The 23,551-nt window shown below is 46.9% G+C and overlaps 1 protein-coding gene and 1 long non-coding RNA gene across 4 annotated transcripts; one reads left to right on the forward strand and one right to left on the reverse strand.

The window, feature by feature from the left end:
* camsap2a (calmodulin regulated spectrin-associated protein family, member 2a) lies at positions 1–22,817 on the forward strand. Of its 3 annotated transcripts, XM_057039316.1 has the most exons (19): positions 1–690; positions 2,805–3,064; positions 8,430–8,591; positions 8,799–8,879; positions 10,679–10,711; positions 11,505–11,646; positions 12,421–12,560; positions 15,302–15,398; positions 15,496–15,592; positions 15,726–15,757; positions 15,893–15,962; positions 16,049–18,050; positions 18,500–18,636; positions 18,881–19,104; positions 19,196–19,268; positions 19,510–19,575; positions 20,240–20,355; positions 20,525–20,643; positions 20,852–22,817. In XM_057039316.1, the coding sequence occupies exons 1-19, from the start codon at positions 552–554 to the stop codon at positions 21,155–21,157; spliced, it is 4,296 nt and encodes a 1,431-aa protein (XP_056895296.1). In that variant the 5' UTR covers positions 1–551; the 3' UTR covers positions 21,158–22,817. The 3 variants fall into 3 exon arrangements, with proteins under 3 accessions (XP_056895296.1, XP_056895297.1, XP_056895298.1); XM_057039317.1 differs by lacking the exon at positions 10,679–10,711 and having other exon boundaries at positions 2–690; XM_057039318.1 differs by lacking the exons at positions 1–690; positions 2,805–3,064 and adding an exon at positions 5,714–5,982.
* LOC130529285 (uncharacterized) lies at positions 18,697–23,551 on the reverse strand. The gene is made up of 3 exons (XR_008951535.1): positions 23,414–23,551; positions 22,930–23,097; positions 18,697–19,224 (listed from the first exon to the last, which is right to left on the reverse strand). It is a non-coding gene; the product is annotated as an uncharacterized LOC130529285 (long non-coding RNA).

The following is a 23,551-nucleotide window of genomic DNA, read 5'->3' on the forward strand; positions in this document are numbered from 1 at the left end:
CCAGTAAACTTCTCACGAAGAGCATTGACTTTCCCAGTAGTACATGAATGCACCTACGGCGCATGCGGGGCTCGCACAGGCTGCAGGAAAACCGCACGACGGCACCAAGAGGTGGGAGAGAATGGTATATACACCGAGGATTCATACGAGAATACCTGGCTGTGACCAGGAGAAGCTGTTTTGTCTCCAGTGAAGCTAAATTATGGAAATATTCCTTCTTACACCCCAGCTCGGGAGCAGTTTTTATCTTCTCCAGCCGAAGAAAACGTTCCCAACCGGGTCCAGCGAGGCACAGTTCAAACGGTAGACAGCAGAATGGATGAAAAACAGCAAGACTAGCCTCTCATTGTGTCAACGAGAACGAAAAAGACGAACTATTCCAACCCGACCCGAATTTCATGACTGGGAGAAGCTGTGAATAGTCCGTGGAAAGACCGTTTCCCGAAAGATTTCCAGCCTTTTTGTGTTTTCCGCGAAATTCCAGTAGTGGGATGCTTTACCGTTGCGTTGCTGCTTCCTAGGGCTCAAGCAGACAGTATTCAGGGAGAAATATGGGCGAAGTTCAGGACGTCAGGGATGCAAAGAAAACCTTTGTTGCTCCAGCAACAAAGTCCTTTGAGCACTACGACTTCTCCCGAGCCAAAATCTCCTGCAGCCTGACGTGGCTGGTGGCCAAAGCCTATGGGACAGGTAGGTGATTTACTGGATACTCCATCTCCATGTAGTCCTGTGCACGATGCGTGGATTTTAATTAACAACACACACACACACACACACGTCTGCAACCACTTCAACACCACATGAGCTAATTAACACAAAGAAAACACCTCTGAGTGGGAAATTTATAACCAAATCTTGCTGGTCTTTCTGTTTAACCGTTGTAATGAATTCAATACTATGCATTGATTCGCAGAAACGTTTCCTTCGAAGAAACATTACAGGAAAAAAGCTATTTTATTCATCTTGATTATACCATGTTCCTTTAATACTGTGCATAACGAAACAAGGTGAAATCAGATTAGCCTTGGTGCTTCATTTTATTGATAATTAATAATAAATCCAGGACACACCTACAATTGGACGGGAAGCCTTGCCTCATTGAATCCTGTGACTGATAATATTGATTTCCAATCATTTACAGGATCAATGCCGAAAACCTTCCAGTAAACAGGAGTCGGGTGGTTGAGTTCTGAAAATCCCTTCATTCATTTAGTTCAATTCAAATCAATATGGTTCACTTTAGTGAGAGGCTTCCACATGAGTGTTTGATTGTATGGAAGTAATCTGGAACTGCACCTCTGAATCACGCCCACATTTTCAGTCTGCACAGTTAAAACAAAACGTCAGGCCGGTGGAGAGGACATAAGACAGATGGTGGGTTTATCCACATGCATCTCACAAAGAATCACCTTGTGGAGCCACCCACTGTGTATATGATTCCTGATGAAGGAATAACATCTGTAAGTCATCTATCATACATTTACATGCACAGCCAATCAGTTTTAAACAGATCGCGCCATTGCTGCACCCTGAAATATAACTAAAAACAGATCTCAGATCAGGATTTTGTGTTCAAATCGACACACAACGTTGCACAGAGGGGGGGAATTGCCCTATTTTCTTCTTGGGCTGTTGTAATAGTCCAGATAATATGAGATTTTCCCCGGATCCTTTGTGTGTTTTCAATCAGGGCTAACGTGTGCGGATTCCAAAAATACAGTCCTCTAGAGAGGGAGAGAGCGATAGCAGCCGGCTCATCTCCAGATCTGCAGATTCCTGCCTACACAGTTCTGAATGCCTCACATGCGCGTGCATCATCACATCAATGCAAGAGAGCGTCAAATCTGTGCAGCCTGTGCTGCAGATCATCTGCTGCTACACAGTAAAGGCACAGTAGGGCTGCACTGCTCACTGTATGGTGAACTGTGTAGAGCTCATGGGAGAATTCACAGAAGGTGCCGTGTTTGAATAGCATGGAGAAGGTCTCGGTAATTCCGGCCACTTTCACTTAACAAGAACTTAACAGAAGCCTTCAAGTAACGAATAATACAAAAAAAAGCCCAATAGTGAGGATTGTGCCTCTGCTGCCATGTGCAGGTTTGCTCCCTAATAACAAAGAGTGCATCTGTAGATGGCCTTGATCGGATTATTGAGCAGGTGATTCATCAACGGAGGTGGATGAACAACGTTCGCCAGTGTCATCGCGACACAGAGAGGAGTCTGGCGCGTCAGACACCAGCAGTTGGATCAGAATTGTGTTGTTAATTCAGACAGACAAGCATTGATTTCGTCCTGGATGTTGTTCTGTGTCCGCTGGTCATTCATTGACGAGCAGAAATGCAGCCTCACTCAACAAATGGGACAAAAGCAACAATAAAACATGGTCCTGCATTATTTGTGGACCATCCTGCTGTAGAGGTCTTGCTTGAGGTGATGCTCTTTCTCTCCCTCCCTCCGTCTCTCTCTCTCTCTCTCTCTGACACACACACACACACACACTCTCTCTTTGCCTTCCTGTGTCTTTGATGAGGCTCCCTCTCTTTCTGTGAGGGGTGTTCCCAGGGAGCTCAAAGCTGCAGATGCAGACTAGATGAATCGATCAGGTTGCCCTGCTGCAGTTGCTATAGCAACGCTGAGGTCTCTCCACGCATACTGTGACCACATCAAGATGTTTTCAAAGCAGACAATGAAAAAATAATAAAAAAAGAGTCGGTTATTGTGTGTTCAATCAGCACATGTTGTTTTCTCTACATAAAATCGTATACGACGATGATTAATCTTAGTGATCTCTTTGTTCCCTCCAGACTGCATCCCAGCAGACCTCAAGGAGCCATTCTACACAGACCAGTATGACCAGGAGCACCTAAAGCCCCCCGTGGCCAGCCTCCTGCTCTCTGCTGACCTCTACTGCAGAGCCGGCAGCCTCATCCTGAAGAGGGACGCTGCCAAGCCCCTGCTGGGCCACGATGCCATCATCCAGGCCCTGGCTCAGCGCGGACTCTACGTCACTGACCAGGATAGGATGGTTACCGAGAGAGACCTTCGAAAAAGGCCGCTGCAAATGGTAGGAGAGATATTTCTAATCATTTACTTCAGTTAACTCACATCAGCGTACCTCATATTAAAGAAGGATTGCTGAAAATGTACAGCGAGCTGAGATCAGTCACACAAATGAACGCGACACGCGTTGACTTGGACCTCCAGGCATCTCTGCATCTTCAGAGCTCATCAGTCTTTGTGTGGCTCCAGACGTGACATTACAGGCCTAATGAGGGATCCTCATTATTTGGGCAAACTCTCAATAGGAGGCTGCGTTGCTTCAGTGCAAGTACAATCGAACTACAATTAGTTCACAGCGTGCCTGCAGTCTGTTTGCAGAGGCTTGCTGCTTTTGATTTCCTTTCTATGCAAATTCGCTGGTTAAATAAAAGTTGTGTGCGTCATTCCGAGCCCGTCGGCCGCGTGAGGACAGCGTATTTTTTAGTACCAGTAGAAAATTGCGCTTAAACAGAGGCTGCAGATCCATGAAAGTGAAGGATTGCTGTGCACCATCACCGGTAACTCCTGCGTTAGTGGTGGTAGGTTGCTGTCCACCCAGAGCTGAGTAAGGGCTTTATTTCTGCTTTCATGCTTGCACAGTTATGACTAAAGGGTTTTTCTCTGCGCGTGTGGTGCTACTTTCTGCCATTCTGCCAGTTTTCTGTCTATACTTCCAGCTTTCATCCATTAATCCCTCAAACCCTTATTTTACATATTCTTACACCATTACATTCTTACATTATCTCTTCACCTTTACCCCCACCTCTCTGTAGATTAAAAACAGATTTAATTAGATGATAGGAATCAAATGGATTAGCTTTGATTATTAATACATGATCCCTCAGTACCAGTCTGCTTACAGGTCATTGACAAACATTCAGCTTCCTATTGCTGACCTTTACCCTCACCACCACTTGAGGAATTTGAAGCAGATAAGCAGATGCATATCGGAGTGACAGCTCAGATGGAGCATCATTAATAATTAAGAAACTGCTGCAGCTTCAAGCTGAGGCTTGACAGGGTCGATGGCCGAGTTTTGAGCGGCCGGCAGACGGAACAAGAGCTATTTCACGAAGGTACCCTGCAGGATTGCTTGTTAACATGATGATCTGCTCGAAACTTTCTGCAGACTCAAAGCATCTACAATCATTTCAGCTGTAAGCTGCTCCAGACAGGAGCACCGGCAAATTCTAATGCTGCTGCCTGACAGTTTCTGCTAAGCAGTATTTGAGCGCGCGTCATCAGAACTTTCAGAATAAGCAACTTTGAAGGACGTTCCGGGCAGCGGGGCCCGGTCAGTCAGCGCTCAGGTTCAGCGCTGCTCATCCTGTGACATCTGTCACAACAGAGCACATCCACTGAGATGTTTCCAACTGACAACCTCCGCCTCTGTCGCCGCTCTGCCACCGCTCACGTTGTTCTTTTACCCCGGTACCAGTATCGCGCTCGCCACCCACTCGTCTGCCCACACACGTTCTGCATCACTGCTCTGTGTAGAGCTGAGAGGGATGTGGAGGAGGGCCAAGGATCTGAAAGTGTTATTCCAGCACTCCCGATGAAGCGCTGCTGCTAAGGCGATGGCAGGGATTCGTTTTCCTCTTGTGCTCCGCTGCGGTCGTGGCGGTCCCATTGAAAATCGTGCGAACGCCCAATCTGGAGGAAACAGCGAAATCTCCCATGAAAATGAATTTCACCAATTTCATTTTTTAAGCAGTTTCTCTGCACGCTGGTGCTATTAATATCCCCCGCCATAACACGCGAGGACATAATTAAACGCCTGTGATGTCACAGTCAGTGTTCTCTGTTGCCATGGACACTGATTGACAGGCTTAAGTAGAAAAAGAAATGACAGAATACACGTTGAATGAAAAATAATATTTTTTATGCTACAGTTGTAGAGGCATGTGTCGAAAGAATGTAGGTTTCCTTTTGATTATTTTTTATTGTATAAGAGGTGAAAATCTGTACATTTATACAAGAAACCTGTAAAAAATAGGTCATGTTGCTGCTTTCATGTTCTGTGCATCTAAGAGCCACTGTGAATACTGAGGGAAGCAGCATCTGCACCTTCTATGCTGTCTGCTGCTTTATTGGCTATATGGTTTCTATGTTGGTGTCTGTTCTGTCATAAAGGCATAAAACTGGCAGTTTTATGTTGGAGAATGCTTTTAAACAGGATGTTAATGGAACACGGACCCACACTTGACTTATTCTACAGAGCTCTTGTTAAATTGTGCCATATAAAAACTACATATTATAAAAATGACACGTTAATACGCTGCCATTGTGATAATTGCACATAAAATCTAGTCAAAAAAGTCCTCGAGGCAGTTTGTTACTTTATTGCTAAGTGAATCTAAAGTCATTTACGGTGGTGACAAAAAAGAATACATCTCCACCTTCTGCTCTCTACATCCCAACCCCATTGAGCAGGAGCTTTGTTTCTATGGTTACACCCCAGTAGGCTATATGTGTGCGCGCGTGTGTACACAGCCTGCATGTGCAGCAGGAACATGGCTCGCTCTGAGGAATGGAACGAGAGAATGCTGAAGCGCCGGATTCGTAAGAACAGGCCAGGCTGCATTTCTGTAGCTCTGCAGCACCGGCACTCGTGCAAACAGACGCCAGGCGAGGTGCCGACTAATGCCAGAAAAGCAAACCAAGAGGTTCACACAAACAAATGAGCATTTTGTGTCATTAGCCTGTCATTGGGCTCACATTCATAGAGAGGTAGAGAAATCCATCCAAGTGCTTCTGTCTTTTCGCTCTGCTAAAGCCAGAGCGAGCACGCCAACGCCAACGCCAGCGGCAGCGGCAGCGGCAGCTCCCAGGCCCTGCAGTATGGATGGAGCACATGCTGAAGCACTGCTGTCGCTCCTGAACCGCCCTTAGTTTCAACCCAGAAGGGCGCAATGGAATGATTTGTCCAGTCCTACCTCCGGGGTAAGTTAGTGCTGGCTTGTGGCCACAATTCTCAGCTTTGAGGTTTCTATAAAATTGCTACTTTGGGTTTTGGAGCATCTGAACAGACGGAGGTATAGTGTTTAAAAACTCCATTCCCACATCCGATGCCAGACCTCACAGTTGGTGTTTTGTTGTACGGATTTTTTATTTTTTTTTGCTTGAATTTTGATCTGAATAAGCTTAAGCTGATCCCTCACAGGCACTGATTTATTTCCTTTTACATTGTGGTACTGGCAGTGACCTTCTAAAGATCCATAAAGAGCTGAGAGCTTTTCTGTGTCCAGCCAAGTTGGCGTGAAGTTAGAAGCCAGAAACTATCCATTTTTAGACACATGCCTCAGTATGGAGCCTCGGGGCCTGGGCAGAGGAGCTGCAGCGCTAAAAGCAGATCATATTTTTAGGTTTACCTCAAATCTGAGTGTTTTCAGACATGTTGCCTTTCAAACCTGGAGGATCCTTATATAATTATAGCTTTAAGCTATAAGAACAAACTAATAATCAACCACAGCCTGTGTAGCCACTTAAAGGCTTTACTTGTGGTTAGGTTAGTCTTGTAGGCTAACTGGAGTGATGTGATCTGTACATATCTGTCATACCTGAATCTTCCCACAACAAGCAGCTCTGAGCTCTTACAACAGATGTGACAACACAGAGATTTACGGGCCGGCGCTGAGGTGGAATATGTTATAAAACTGAAGCCTTCTTCTGCCTTTGTGCGATGTTAAATTGGGCCGCCACGGTGGATTTTCTTCTTCCCTCTCGACCAAGTGGCTGCAGTAAAAATGAAATGATATTCTGGTTCCCTGGGTGCAAATACAGAGAGTCAGCTATGTAGCAACACAATAAGATGAGGATATTGGCCTTGAAAGGAGCATCTTCTTGCCTCCGGAGAAATGAAAGCAGGATTTATGGATGTAATCAGCTCGGATGAGAAAGTGCTTGGGAACACGTGCGCCCTCTTGTTTGTCTCCAGAATTGGCAGCGTGGTTGCGTGCGAGTCAGTCCTCCAGATAAATGAAAATGACTAAACTTGGGTGCCATTCTCATCTTCGGAGGAAAACCAAAGGCCACAGTTGCCTTTCTGGATCCTCCGGAAGCAAAACACAAGAGGAGCAACTGAGCTGTCAACAGTGACTCCAAGCTGTTTGTTTGATCGCTGTACGCTCCAGTGCAGCTGCTCGGCAGCACAAAACGGAGCTCCGAGGTAGAGCTGCGTTCAGAAATACAGTACTAATGAGGCGGATGTTCATTTGGAACATGTCTGCTGATCCATCCAGTCAAGTATCATCACTGCTGCTTCCTATTGGTCTGGATTTAACTGCTGCCCTGCAGAGGCCCTTTTCTTCTCTTTCATATGTAAGGAACCATCTCCATAGCTCCCTCCCCCCATGATCCCAACACGACGTCTTCAGCACGTTGTGCTCCTTCACACACACACGGCCCTGGTCCTATTAAGTGTGATTGGAGCCTGCAGGTCTGTGTGTAGAAAACAAGATTAGTTTTCCTCGTCAGTTTATCTCATCCGGCCTTCAGCAGATACAAATCAATATGTACCAATGGCCCAGGAGAGGGGAGGAGCCTGCAGGAAAAAGACACCCTTGAGGGAAGATACTGGACCCTCGGGCTTTTTTCATATTGATCCTTGTCTGGAGGCGATCGTTTGTGTTTGTGTGTATGGAGCAATGTTGTCCCGCATTCAGGCAGATTAAATAACAGCCGATGGGACCCATGTGGGCAGCGTATTATTAAATGGGTTGGTTTGTGGCTGCGTTGGCAGAGCAGAGATGCACATTAAGCTAATGCCACCTCAGACAGTCAACACACATGGGAGTGCATGTTTAGAGCTGTCCCATGTGGAGGAGGCAGCTTTATAGATGCACCAGTGTCTTTTACAACAACTATGATCAAAATAAAGACTGCGTATAAAGCTTTTTTTTATTTTTTTTTTACTTATCTGCCAGAAAACCTAATTTTCTTGTGATTTTTGTATGACCGTTTTAAATGTGTCTTGTTAAATGAACTCAAGTTGCTCTGATCCTTTTCTCCACCCATGTGGCAGACCGCTCAGACCCTCTTCATAACTTCATCTTGTTGGCCTCTCCAGCGTCACAAACCCTTTGAACTCGGCCGTATCCTTTACGTCCATACTTCAAATAAACCAGTGAGTCACCACAGAGATGAGAACAGCCACTTAAAATGCCAGTCCCCCCCATTTGGACTCTGATTTCAGGAACGAGGTCGGCCTAGTTTGGATTTAAAGTCCACTTAAAGGAAACCGGGCCTTGTCATCAGAGATCAGCATGCTTGTTTCCAGGGCAACGGCGAGCGTTCCCCTTTGTCGAGGAGTCAGAGTCCTGGTTCAGAACATCCAAAACCTCACGTCAGACCTCCTGATTTCACCGCCTGTGCTTTGTTTTCTCACGCAGAGCGCCCACCTGGCCATGATCGACACGCTGATGATGGCGTACACGGTGGAGACGGCGAGCGCGGAGAAGGTGATGGCCTGCATCCGTCAGTACTCCTGCGGGAGCACCGAAGAGGAAACTCCGTATGACACAGAGGACGTGGTGACCACCTGGATCAACACGGTGCGTCGCCGCATTTTCTCCTTGAACTTTTAAGACTGTGATATAAAGAGCGATGACGCTGAATTAAATACCTGAGTTTCCTCCACGTTATGGTGAAATGGGAGCTGCAGAGGAAGCGTTAGTCACACTTTAGTCCCTTTTAATTGAAACTTTGCCGATTGTGGCTGCAGCCTGCTCACTTTTTAATCCTCTTTGTCCCCTCTGCAGGTGAATGAGTACCTGAAAGAAATCGTGACTCAGGAGCAGAGGAGGGAGGCACAGGGCGCCGAACCCGCCGGGAGTCCCCGGGTGCGTGGCGTTCTTTTCCTTCCTCGTAAACTGTCCACAGACAGTTTGTACTATATGTGCTTCAAACTTCAAAACATGAATGGAGCTGAGTCAGCAGACAGAATTTGTGCGCGAGCTGGTAACAGGGAGGTTTTTTCCTCCCTTCAGGCTTCCTGCGTTTCATCATTTGCGACATTGTGTTGTTGTCTAATTGGAGCAGCAGTAATTTCGTGTGGTCACCCGCCAGGGTCTGCCCACGGTCCTTATATGTTACGTAACTGACTTTCTAGTTTCAATAGTGATTGAGACCAACTGTGTGTGTCTGTGTCTGGGTGTGTTTGTGTGTCTGTCATATTTTATATGGTTTTTTTAACTATAAATTTGATTTTAAGTCACAATTTTGTCATTTTGGAATTGAGGTTTTGCAGCCACTGAGCAGGACAAAAAGGGACAGAGGGTGCTTATGGGTTTATGGATTAGCTGATGCATTACCTTCCAACATTTCAAACCCTTTCTCTCCTGGCTTTCAGTCTGCAGCAGCAACATTTAATGCTATCGGTACTGTGTGGGTTGCTAGATTAATACCTGTGGCAAGCTATTGCAACCATGCCTCCCTGAGTTTAAATACTATTCTCTCTCTCTCACACACACACATTCTGTGGTTCTATTCAGACTTGTGCAGGCTTGATGCTGATCAGACTCGTCATTGTGCAGACACAGCCTTGCATGCACAACTGCACACTGGGTGTTGAGTCATAAATAAATGACATCACATGATTTCAGTTTCCAAAATGACGACCTGGTCAGACTATTGTTTTTGTCTCTCATTCCCTTCCGTTTCGACAGTGTCTGCTTCTGCAGATTAAGGTTAAGGTAGTGTTTGCAGTGGAAAACACATCCATCAAAGTCCTGTTTGGCAGCTTCATCCTGCCTTCCTTTCTCCCTCTTCAGTCCACATTTCCCCAGATCTTTATCACCCCCCCCCCCCCCCCCCCCAAACTTTCGCAGTACGACTGCAGTGTGAGTCATGTCATCAGAGTGATGTGCCCCTTCAATACAGAACAACCCAGCACAGCTCACAGGGGGGCAATTCTGCCCTTTTAATATTAACCTACTGCACTTTGAGGGGTGAGATGAGATGGGAGATGAGAGGGGATGGGAGAGGAACATCATGTTCCGGAGGTTAATTCAGAATTCTGAATGCATTTGTTAGCCATACTCCTGCAGCATCATTTCATCTCTACCTTATTAGTAAACTGGGCCATCAGGGTATCAGATAAGAGTCCTGGTAAAGTTATTTAAAGATCAGTTTGGCTCAGCTTTTGTCCCCTGGTGCTTAAAAACAATAGAAAACTCTCACATATGATCTTAAATACACATTGAGGTGAAAAGTCAAGATAAATGAGCGATAGTTAAATGCTGTTGAGCCTTCATTTTTATTTTTGCTGCTCCAACCTGTGTTGAATATAAAATGCAACACTTCTCCTAAAGCCATTGTGATTTTGTTACCATAACACATCAAAGCAATGGACGCAGAATTATCCCAGTTATAAGCAACATTTGGCTGCTTTTAGGCTTTCTTATGCAAATGAAGCACTTGAGGAGGTTGTTTCTTCAGGTGGATCCTGCACAGCTGCTAGTCTGAACGGGTTAAGCTTAATTCCTCTGCTTTTTGGCTCTGTGGGCTGCCTCTTGTGCATTCTCAATAACCCAGATTCTCTTCTTTAAAGCCGTCATTTCTCTCCTTTTATTACTAATCGCATTACTAACAAATCCCTCTAACAGGTGTGTCTTTGTTGTATTTTTGTGTGTTGCTGCAGTCTCCAACCAAGTGGTACATGAAGCTTGTGCCTGTAAGTCAACTAATGAGCATCACGCATTTCATTCTGTGTGTCCACCGTGGCCATTTTCTCTTCTCATTTCCCAACTTTTATGCTTATTATCACCATTTTCTCACATTTGCATCATGACTTCTTTGTCACTTAAACACAATTTCGCCTCCCAACGTTGGATTGACAAAAATCACCCAAAAAAATGATTCTTACTGTTAATATTATGCAGTACAATATAAATTAAATTATAAATCAGGTATCTTTATCCTGAGCATTTATTCACAGGTTTTCTGACTTCACATCTGTGGTGTGCAGACATTTATAATGCATGTCGTTAAAGCCAGATTCTAATAGTCTGTTTCCCGATTTGAGGTTTGTTATTGGTATTCAGCATCGTTGGAGAAAAAACGGAACAGATCCTGAGAGGTTATGAAGGAAAATGAAGAACAAACATTCAGTAGAATTTAATTTCACGGACTGATCGTTGGGAAGCCTTTGTAATTGGTTCAAAGCCCAATTGTAGGTTGTTCACATGGGCAATTTAGCGTTATTATTTTTAATACTGGAGAAAACATCAACAGCATCACCTGATTGTGAGGTTAAAATATTCACATCAGCCTCATACAGATGTTCAGAGTGTTCATTTAAGCCTTTTAAATGAGCGAGTAGAGACAGCACTGCTGTTCCATTGGTTGCACCACCACACACGATCATGTCGCCGTAGTCACAACTCCAGACCTTAAACTCTAAGTGTAGGTGGGGTGAGGTTACGCAACAAACTTTGGTTTACAGCTGTGTATTTTGCGTAACGTAGGCACGCTACAGGAAGGAGCAGGCCTCAGCCCAGCCGGTCCCCTGGATCCCCCCTGTGGACAACCTGCTGAAGGACAGCACAGATGGCTCAGCCTTGGCCGTGCTGCTGCACTTCTACTGCCCTCAGCTGCTGCAACTGAGCGGTAAGGAGCTTACACTGGGTTTGGGCTGCAGTAGGAGTTGTGTATGGAGGTAAAAGCTCTCAATTGTACATTCATTTTGATCCCAAAACTTGAAAAAAAATGAAAGAAAATTCACGAGCAGTCTAGAAATCGGCATTTGAAAAAGGCCCAGAATCAAGGAAATGATGAGTTTGTGATCCAAAAGTCCAGAGAAACAGAAAACACAAGCTGACAGAGAGAGAGCTCAGGTAATCGGACAAACCAGGAGTGAAGAGTTACTTTAAATACTGGAGCAGCTAATGGGATTATTAGACACAGATGATGGAAGCGTGGAGCAGGAAGGCTGCACAGGCCAGGAAAAGGAGTGAAAATAGCCCGAGTCATCACATGTGTGTATGCAATCAGTGCTGATGCATATATTATATGTATGTTATCATTTGATGGTTCATTGGGGAGGTTGAAGGTCAGCCACCAGCAGGATGCAGTCCAGCGTAATCGCATCAGCTGATAATGGGCCCATCATAAACACACAATGGATATCTACAGAGAGCCACTCGGCTGAACTGAGAGCATCAGCAGAACAAAAGATCACTCAACACTTCATTCTTTAGGCACATTCACACACAGCGCCCCCCAGAGGCCGAAGGTCTCACAACACTTACGTCACTGTGCTTGGACAGCGAGTTCCTTCTTATAGGGCGGTCAGACCTCGGCTTTGTGATCAGACAGAAGTCGAACCCATTTAGGTGACGTCGCTGCAACCCTTATATCTGACGGCTCCCTCTTCCCACCCAGACGTGTGTCTGAAGGAGAACATGACGCTGGCTGATCGACTGTACAACCTACAGCTCATTCAGGAATTCTGCAAAGACAACCTGAACGACTGCTGCCACTTCACCCTGGAGGACATGCTCTACGCCTCGTCCACCATCAAGGTACTGCGACATCGCCATTGTGTTTTAGGCTTTAGCGTTGTCTTCACTCCTCCAGTTTCAGTGTGCGCTCATCTCTACGTTTGAGAGGAACACATGTTCCATTTAAACCTTGTGTGACAGCATAGTTGTGTTTCCTGGTTGATATTGTGGCTAACTGGCGTGTATCCACAAAGCACTTGTGTCAATAAACTTGTTCCCTTCTGGATGTCCATTCCACCCTTTTTAAAACTCCTGGTGGGTCTGGATGACGCTTTGACCACCTCAGCACGTCCTCTGCACCATCAGCACAGACGTAACGGGTCACTGAGAGGACAGACTGAGTGAACATCCTCTCAAACACCAACATGCTGCACGAGTTCAGGCTGCAGGTAGCTGACCTGGAAACAGCAGAGCAGGTTTACAGGGACGTCGTGTTTTAGCGTTGGATTTGATTCATCGTCGCGGCTGAAGCTTCCCTGAACCGGGATCATTGAGCAAAGGCGTCGCATCCAAAGGAAGCAGCCAGTAGCAGAACTCTGCTGACACAGAGCCTAAAATCTGCACGGGAGAGTTACTGCCTGAAAGCAGCGATGCAGCTTGGACTGCTCGCAGCACCAGTTCGATCGAGTCACCTTGGCCCAGTTTCCTGTCCGTCACGCCCTCAGCGGCTGCACATTGTGGCTTCTCATACTAATGGAGACCTTATTAAGAAGCACGAGCTGAGGCACTCACGGGGAGGAAGCAGGAGAGGTGTTGATGAGCACGAAAATGATAACAGGCGAGGAGCCAAGGAGCGATAACACACTCTCTCTCACACACACAAACACACTCTTTTAAATCTATAACATCAGGTTCTTCTGTTATTCTCCGTTATTTAAGATAAGTGGGCTGAAATGAACAAAGGAGCTCAACCTTTTGTTTAGTGAAGACAGTTGACTGTTCATTTTGTGTTTCTGCAGGAGACCCCCCCCCCCCCCCACATCGGCTCATGCTCTCCCTGTGAACACCAGACTAGTAAATCATGTTTATCCACTGCCAGATATGAGCTCTTCATTTAATCAGGTTTCAGCATGTCTACATAACTCTCAGCATCAAGAGGCAGAAATAAATTCTGACCGTCCTGAAGGCAGCATTATTTTTCCCTGAGGAAGCACTCCAGCTTCCCGTTTAAGGATGGCTTTAATATCCATTAACCATTTGGATAATTTGCAAGTGATTTCTTTGAGTAATTTGCAGTCAGTTTCACTGCAAGTAGAGCCTGCAAAGAGCTCATTTTATGTAATAATAATGGAAATTTTCAACAAGAATCGGGTGTGTTTCGGTGTAAAACTGGACAGATTTAGGCAGCGAGTGTAATTGTCTTGCTGTATGAAAGCATGAGGCAACTAATAGCAGACGGATACATTTGGCAGTATATCAAGGCACCAGACTCCATCTGTCTGGCTGCAGGAGCTACATTCTTTAGTCAAGCATCTCTGTGGTTCTGGCCCAAGCCTGTTATTTCATTAGACATTATAATGTCACTGTGCTCTAGCTGACTAGTAAGAGCGCGTTGTACAGCTATCATGGATGGTATGTGTCTGAGGTATTCCCCTGGAGCACATTAGCTCCATCCACCCACCACTCGGGGAACCCTGAGGTACAATTTCCACCACATTCATGTTTCAACCTGAAAGAGACCAACACTCTGAAATGGGAATCTCTGAACAGATCTGGCAACGCCACAGAGCTGGCACGAGGAACAACGCCAGCCTAGTCTGGACATGGTGTGGTGTGGCGTGTGTGTGCTGGGGGGGCTGCTGACTGGTGGGATTAAGTGATAACACCCACACCTGGTGTGTCAGTAGTAGAAAGAAGGACAGATGGAAGCGAGAGGTTAGACTGGGCTTTCTGCCACCACCCTCATCCAGACAAGCAGAAGTAGATTTTTTTTTCCACCGTATTTCTCTGTTAACTTGTTTTTCCTCTGTTTTATTATATTCATCCTAGTTGGTCAAATAATTGTTTATATCCTGAACACAGTGTGTTCCTTTCTAATACATTTGTAAGATTTGCAGGAGTCTAAACAGATTAAATGTGCTCTCTAAAGGACTACTTCACCTTCACCAGTGTGCCTGTGTGTGCGTGCGCATGCGCGCGTGCATGTGGTGTAGCTTGCAGATTGAAATGTTGCTGATGGCTTGAATAATGTGTCTCTAGTGCTGAGCCACGCTGCATTGTCTTTGTCGGGAAACCGTGGACTGTGGATGGGGGGGGGCTCGCTTCAAGGTTGTCTCTGCCTGCGTTTGGGTGTGTGAGCACTTGTGCACGCGTCAGCTAGATCTACATGTCCTCTGGAAAAACTGCCACATTTAACGTGATGGCCGAGACTACATATAAAACACACAATGAGTCCACTCTGGAGGTCGACCCCCTGCTGCTTATTGTGCTACCCACAGAACATGGGAAAATAGATGACCTCTATTTTATCAGTGAGGTAAATGTCAGAATCACTTAATTTTTCTCTGTCGGATAATTATCTGTATGTTTTCTGTAATAAACCAACTTATATGGATACAGGGTTTAAATTTAAAGTTTTTATTAATCACGTATTCTATTATAATAGAGTAAATTTGAAAACTATGGTGTCGTTAGCGACCCCTACTGGCGAAACATACACAGTGCAGCTTTGTGGCAGGTACAGTGGCGTGTGATGGTGCTGTGCCCTCAGTTTTCTCACGTTTAAAGATAACTGATAATTATTCTGTTTATTGTCTCTGCAGAACAATTTCCTAGTTTTCATGGCTGAACTCTTCTGGTGGTTTGAGGTCGTCAAGCCATCTTTCGTGAAACCGCGATTGTTAAGCAACGAATATGCAGGCAGGTCTTAAATCCACAATCTTTTTTTTTTGATGTTCTTGGTGTTCATTTGGTGACTAATTAAATAATCTGTTTGCTTGCGTCTGCTGTGCCCCAGATCCCTCGTCGGTGCTGAAGAATATTCCCATCATTCCTATTTCCAAGGCAACCAAGAGAAGCTTCATGGAAAGACCCCCAAGTCCGGAAAGGCCAAGGTACAGTGCGACATAGGTGCTTCCAAAAGCAAATACTTATCATGCAGAAAATACCTGAACAGAAAAAGCGTGAATACAAATTTGCAGTGTATTTATCTACTCAACTTCTCCGTTATCTCCTCTAAATGTCCAGTTTGCCGCTCCGACCTCAACCTCGAAACTCAGGTAATTTGCATGATATTTCATTCATTTATTCATCTGCGATTCCTTAATTACTACCATTGTTCCACCACATGTACTCATAAAATTAGAAATACTGTGGCTGGCACCCAAACATTCTCATCTTTTCTACTGATTTAGGAGAGATCAAAAGATCAACCTCAATGTCCTTTGTTGAGGGCAACCTCGGCACTTGGCCCAAAGAGAAAAGGTTTGTAACTTGCAGGTTGTGCAGAAGTTCTGCTTTGTTTGGCTCATCACACTCCTGCGTCAGAGTAACGTTATGGTTCCGTTTAGGTCGGGGCCTTATGGAGTGTCCTTCGACATCCCCTTTGACAAAGACAGCTCTACTTCTGTTCCTCTCTCCTCCACGCGTGGCATGATTAGATCCGTCAGCACGGATGATGGTTCTGGATTCAAGGTCCAACACCTGCCTCGCGGAATGAAACGAAACCTCTCCTTCCAGCCGGTTAACGGCACTAAGGTCATCGGCATTGCAGAGGAAGGCTGCCCAGACAGTCTGGCCGGCGTGGAACCCGAGTCTGTCTACCCAAATGGACAGGGGAGTTTCGTGGCAACGACTCCATCCATGGAGGAGGCCCTCCAAATCATCCACAGTCCAACTAGGCCTGTGGTGGAGGGGATCCAGAATGGGTTCTTTCTGCACAGCCAGGACCATGGGGCCGGTGGCTTGGAGCCAGTTTCAGAATCGGACTCAAAGGAGGCTCTGAGCACCACAGACACCACTGAAGTGGACACTGGCATCCATATCCGAACAGAAGACATGTTAGACGAGGACTCGTCTCTAAAAGACTGCTCTGTGAACATGGATCTGGACATGGACTCCCCGAGTCCCTGCGCGAGCAGTCTCAGCAAATCCCCGTCGGGCCTGAAGATGACCTGTTTCGCCGAGCAGAAGTTGAAGAAACACACTCCAGATTCTGGCAGGTGCAGCAGCAGCTCCCTCAAGACCACCCCTGAGGGCTCTGATTTTGGCGCCCCATTATCCGTCTCCTGGGCCCCGACCCCTGAGCACAGCCCCGTCCGTCAGCAAGCCGCACCCTCACCCGTACAACTGCCAGCCAGCGATCCGGCTCAGGCCATGGCCACGGAGATGGTGCAGCTGAGGATGCGGCTGGAGGAGAAGCGCAAGGCCATCGAAGCGCAGAAGAAGAAAGTGGAGGCCGCCTTTACGAGGCATCGGCAGAAGATGGGCCACTCTGTGTTCCTCAACGTGGTCAAGAGAAAAGGCGACGGGGCTGCCAGCGGAGAAGAAGCCCGGAAATCTGAGGGAGAAGGCAAGGCGGCGAGTCCCATCTTAAAATTTGGGAGGAGCAAAGCGGACACGCCGGACGGGGCGGAGCAAAGCAGCCCGGGCTGCTGGACGAAGTCGCCAGGGGTGGGAGAGGAGAGCGGTCAGAGTCACGCTCAGCTGACCGAGCTGGATCTCGCCGAGTACACGCGTTCCATCGAGAAGCTGAACCACTCCTTGGCCTTCCTTCAGGCCGAGATGCAGCGACTCTCCCAGCAGCAGGAAGTCATCATGGCCATGAGGGAGCAGCAGCACCAGCAGGCGTGGGTCATCCCTCCACCCCACACCAACCCGTCGCCTCAGAGGCACAGCCGAGCGGGGGCCGTCACCCGTTCCTCGGGACCCTCCTCGCCCGCGGACTCTCCCCTTCCCTCCCACCGCTCCCCAACCAGCATCAAACGCAAATCCGCCTCTTTCCACTCGCGCAATCCTCGCACCGCTCGGCCCAGCGAGCTCAAGCTGGCCCCGTACAATCGGGTGCTGACCGCCCCCCAGTCCGTGGACAGCATCCCCCGGCTGCGTCGATTTTCTCCCTGCCAGCCTTTAGCCTGCTCTTTTGCGTACATGGAGGAAAAACCAGCCCCAAATCCAGCACCAGTAGCCACAGATGGAGATAAAAACAAAGAGGACGATTCGCTTTTTCCCCCTGACAGGAAGGCGGCCAGTACACAAGCCCAGGACACGGACTGCCAACCCAAGACCACCGGCACGGAAAAAGACCAGGATCTGGATCTCAAACCTACCATGGAGTCGTCCTTTCCTGAGGTCTTGTCCCACCTCGTGACCGAGACCTTCACAGTGGCGCCTACAGAGATGCCCCCCCAGCCCGAAGCCTCGGGTCAGGCCAAGAGCAGCCTGATCGAGGTTCCGCTCTCAGTGGTGAAACCGCCGGAGGGTCTGACGCCGGGAGATGGACTGGAGAGGCAGCAGGACAACACGGAAGACTCTGACGGCGATCAGAAGATGTGTCGCGGCTTCTTCTTCAAGGTGGGCCCAAAGAACTGAGCACACGAGGGCAAAACTTCATTTGGCAGCGTAAAAAGGGCACAAGACTCGGAATTTCAGGCCCAGACTTTTCGTGTTTGACAGATGTGGGTGCACAAATGATTCATGTGATAGTTCATGAAACCATCTGGGTAAGGAGCCTTCCCTGTTTCTGTGGTTTTAAGAGGCTCGTTAGCTTGTTGCTCGCTAGCTGCAGCCCGGGCTTCGATGTAGGTCATAAAAGTGGGGCTCTTGTGAATAATTCAGGCGCAGCTGTGGAAATGTGCTGGGGACGTTTGAATAGACTGCAGGGGTGGATGCTGAGGGGGGAACAACATGAAATAAAAGTAAATAACCTCAGTTAACCCCGTCTGCAGGATTGAAGCTGTTTCCTGCAATGTTATGTCAGTGTGAGATGATGGTTGGGTCGTTTTTTTATTATTCTGATGCAGGAGGATGGAAAGGCTGAAGAGAACATGGCTCAAAAAAGGGCTGCGCTGCTGGAGAAGAGGATGAGGAGGGAGAAAGAGAGTCTGCAGAAGAAGATGCAGCTGGAGGCGGAGCTAGAACAGAAGAAGGAGGAGGCACGGTATGGCAGGAATACATAGAAGTGGTATATTTATGTTAAAAACACCCCATTACAGATAAATTCATCATTGCAGGTTGATTTTATTCAATTCTTTATTGCTATTGAATATATGTGGGTTGATGTGAGGCGTTCAAGTTACAGTTTTCTATTATCATAGACCAATAATTCCCTCTCATTGATACCGTTGGTAAATAAACGGAGCCCTTTCCGACGTTCAGTATCGATGTTTGTCGATCTGCGTCAGGTTAAAAGCAGAGGAGGAGCGACTCAGGAAGGAGGAAGACAAGGCCAGGCGGGAGTTCATCAAGCAGGAGTATCTCAGGAGGAAGCAGCTGAAACTGATGGAGGACATGGACACCGTCATCAAACCCCGAGCCTCCGGCGGAGCCAAACAGAGGCGGGGTCGGCCCAAGTCCATCCACCGCGACAGCCTGGACTCTCCCAAAACCCCCGTCAGAGCCGCCACAGGTAACCAAGGAGACGACCCCAGAGAGCGCGATGTGTTCTGCCGGCGTGGTGCAGCATCTCAGCGCATGTTAACGCCAACATGTCTTTTCAGTCTGCAGCTTGTCTCTGGCTTCGCTCAACCTGGGAGACAGTGACAGTGTTCACTCGGAGAAGAGATCGCCAAGGCAAGTTCTTCTTATTGTGGAGAAAATGCGTTCAAATACCAAAAATCTTATCTGCCTTTCAATTCATACAGCTATTATATCATCTCCTGGAACAAATAATCCCAAGATTTTGGCTTTAAACTTGTATTTTCAGCCTTTCCTTTGGTTTAAGTCTTTGTATTTTACCAGACCCAATCCTTTATAACCCCAGCCCTCTACCATGTCTCTTATATTCCCTTTCCTGCCGTTGCACATGCATCAGAAGCGTTAGCTTAGCCTCTGGCAGTCTCTTCTACTTCCTGAACTCTCCTAAGCTGAGAAGGAGGAGGTTTGTTCCTGCTTGACTCCTAAATCTTAACGCACTTCATGCTAAGGGCAGCCTTGCACTGAACCCCCAGCCCCCACCGTGCATTTCTTTCAAGGACTTCTGAAGCATTTTAAAGGATAATTACCAACCAGTATACCTGTAACATGCTGCGCTTTTAGCAACACAACCCCCACAAAACCATCCCCCTTTCCACATTCCATCTCTAGCTGTAGGTTTCTCACTGCTTTGACTCAACGGACTTATTAACCTGGCTAGTCTTCTTCCCTTAAAGAGCACCGTTTTCATTTCTCATGACATGTTGCCTTTAATCTGAATATATTTTGATCCCGTTCATCAACAGTGGTGGAATTGGATGAAAATGCCGCCGCAGTCCCGAAACAGCCCAGTGAACTGGTGCTCTAAATATGTCCCACCTGTTTCACTGCTGCTTCACACGCTGCCTGTGCTCGTGAGCTTCGCCGCCTTGTGACATAAACTGTGAAACTGACACCCAAAATACTGAAATAGTGCATGCAGAGTCCTCCCCACTCAAAGACAGCCTGTAAAATACCAGCTGAAGTCCAGCATTTGTGAAGATGCTCTTTATGTTCTTCCTGATGGCATTCCTTCCTGCTCCTGCTCAGGGAATATTCCAGCTTTGCTCATATTTAACTCTGTGCTCCAGACCCGATTCTGCAGACGGCTTCCTGTCTCCGAGTCGTTCCAGCAGCAGAAATGGAGAGAAGGACTGGGAGAACGGGTCCACGACGTCCTCGGTTACATCTAACACAGAATATACTGGTAGGCCGCTGTAGCCTCAATAATCAGGACACCTGTGATGTCAGTACAGATGGCGGGGGGGTTCCTGGAGGCTGGATATATCTTCCCACAACTTGGCTATATGGCATAAGCAGAGATGATGTCATGGCAACGGTGTCATTATGGTATGCTGTCCTTTATTCCTCATCAGGACCGAGGCTGTACAAGGAACCGAGTGCCAAATCTAACAAGCACATCATCCAGAACGCTCTGGCTCACTGCTGCCTGGCAGGAAAAGTGAACGAGGGCCAAAAGAACAAGATCCTTGAGGTGAGAACACGGAGTGTTTGAGATTATTTTAATCTGAGGTGCCAAATATAGATTTTAGGCTCTCTCCCTTCATAGCGTTTATGTTTAATTCTGACATATTTTAGCATTCGAGCGTATCTTTGCACCGTCTGATGGATGCTTTAGCAATTCTGAATAATTCCTGCTGTCTTTTAGCATTTAATGAGTTTTCTTCCATTGACATCAACAGCAAATGGAGAAGTGCGAGGCCAACAACTTCCTGATTTTGTTCCGAGACGCTGGCTGTCAGTTCCGCTCCGTGTACACCTACTGCCCCGAGACGGAGGAGATCACCAGGCTGGCGGGCATCGGCCCCAAGAGCGTCACGCGCAGGATGATCGACGGCCTCTACAAGTACAACTCGGACAAGAAGCAGTTCAGCCAGATACCAGCCAAGACCATGTCGGCCAGCGTGGACGCCGTCACCATCCACAACCACCTGTGGCAAACCAAGAAGCCAGCAACTCCGAAAAAAGTAGTGCCTGCCCAGACCTGATAGACCTCAGCCACGCACCATTTTAATTTGCACTTCATTGTAGATACCCATGAGGATTCAAGCACCTGCAATGCCATTTCCATCCAATGCATTTTTGTCTCCTTTGTGTTCCCCCTCTCGCTGCGTTCCCGTGGGTTATTTTTCCCTAAAATGGAACAATAGGAATAACTGGAATGTCCCTCACTGATGATGTAAACTCTCCTCACGAGTCAGGTTGGGAAGCCATGCGCGAGTCCTTGTTTTGTTCCTTGTCTGTGCCAAAAGTCAAAAAAAGAGACAGTATGAATGCCGGGACGTTGTTTTTTCGGGGTACACTCGAGCACTGAATGTTTTTAATTGGTGTACAGATCGATGTGTGTTTGCATCGCGTGGCCTTACACGCGTTAGCTTTTAGCGTCCGAGTGCAGTGCGGTGATTGTAAAGCTGCGTGGGCAGATTTAGTGGGTTTTGTATGTGAAAGAACCAGTTTTTTTCCACCCCTGGAGGTGGATCGGTCGGTGTGTTAGGTAGTAACGACAAAGGGCCAAAATCAGAGTAACATACAGCTGTGAGCTCAACAAAGCCAAGCGGTTGTAGCTTTTGGGAGCCCTTTTTTTTAAGAATGCAGAACCTTTGTTTTGTAAGTTCTGAGACTGCATCAGAACAAATTTTTAAATCTGATCTGGAAAACATGCCGCCGTGTTTGTCATATTTCTGGTAATCCGGTTTTAGTAATCCCGTTATCCATGTTGAAAATGAAATTCAGGCCTTTGTAAAGCGTGTGGAGGCCTCTGCACTGATCTGCCCAAGCAGATTAATGAACAAAGTCAGCAGCTCTGCGTCAACTCTCCTTTTTATTTACGGATGCTGCCATTAAGGGGTCGGTCTAATTACTGGAATCTAGTTACGCCGTAGTAGAGAAGTATTTCTCCTCAAAGCAACTTCATTTTTGACAGTATTCTGTAGTAATTAGATACACACAGCCCATTGAAATCTGCACGTAAGATGCTCCAAAGCGCTTTTGGTAAAAGAAGATACCAAATAGAGTAGAGTAATGCATCATTTAGGTCAATCAAGTATTTATGAACAGGGCCACACTGTTACTGTCACTGTTTGCTGCTCCTGAATACCACAAATGTGAGATATTGTCAGCGTGTTTGTGGTGTAGAGGCCAGAAATGACTCTTTCCTGTCGTCAAGGCGGGTTTCGTGCTGAGTACGGGTAGAGACTCGCCCCAGAGTCTCGTGGGTGTCAGCAGCTCGCTGCTTTCGCCACCAAATGTGTCGCCTCCGACCCATTTGCAGGTACGACTTCAGCCATCTGCCAGCACAGGGCTTTTGTTTTCAACGCTGGGGGGGTATTTAAGACCAAAAGAGACTTTGTACATGTACTGTAACCGAGTGACTAAGAGTGTGGGGGGGGGGGGGGTTCTTTTGTATGTTTGTCTATTCATTGAGAGCACTTGCGTGCAGAAGCTCCGCCTACCTGGATCAGGCTCCTTTGGACCAAGTGACGTGATGATTCCACCTGCAGTGATCCTGTCCAGCGCGCTCACGTGACCCGCTCACCTGTTCTGCCTGTTAAAAGCTCTCACCCAACGTACCGATGAACGTGTAGGGAAATGTCTCAACTGTTTTACTTCTTTTGCATTTAATAAAACTAAGCATGGCCTCATCACTCATTCCACGTGAGAAGCTTTTTTAGTTGGCGGGGGGGGGGGATACAGCTACGGTCTCCCCCTGTTTGAGTCGTTCTGCGGTAAAACCGAAGGAGGTGAAGATCCTTGGACTGACCTGATCAATAAGGAATCAGTAGGAGCTCAGGGGTTGCTTGTTCGAGTTGGATCATCCGTCGGCAGCAGGGCGGCTGTAAGGTGGTACAACTGAAGATTCTGGGTTTGAGTTGAGGTTTGTGTTACAATACTGTGCATTTTCTCTGGTTTCTTCCCACAGCTCAAAGACCTGCAGATCAGGTGGACTCAAATTTGCACCCTACTGTGAGTGTTGGTGAAGGTTTTAATCCTGCCTCTATTATTATTATTATTATTTATATACGCAGGTTGAAAACGATCTCGAACGCCCTCTGCTGTTTAGTGGCTGGTATTTCAACATAATGGACGTTACAATTTAAGGAATGGGAATTAAAGTCTGAGTCTAGATCCATTTCCGGACGAAGTCATAAAACGAATAACTTCCCGTTTATTTCATCTCGTAAAACTTTAAATAACTATAAATATTCTATAAATAGTGAATGTTATAGTAAAGAAGAAAAACCTACCTCTGGGAAAATTTCTCGGCGTTGTGGTCTGTTTTTTTTTTTTCCCAACACAACTTTTCTTCATCTGCCCTGAGTTGTTTTTCTCACCGGTGAGCCGTAGGTGTGTCCACGGTGCGTCATCGCAGCGCTTGATTGGCG

This window comes from Takifugu flavidus, chromosome 7 (genome assembly GCF_003711565.1).
Source record: "Takifugu flavidus isolate HTHZ2018 chromosome 7, ASM371156v2, whole genome shotgun sequence".
Taxonomy (NCBI): Eukaryota; Metazoa; Chordata; class Actinopteri; order Tetraodontiformes; family Tetraodontidae; genus Takifugu; species Takifugu flavidus.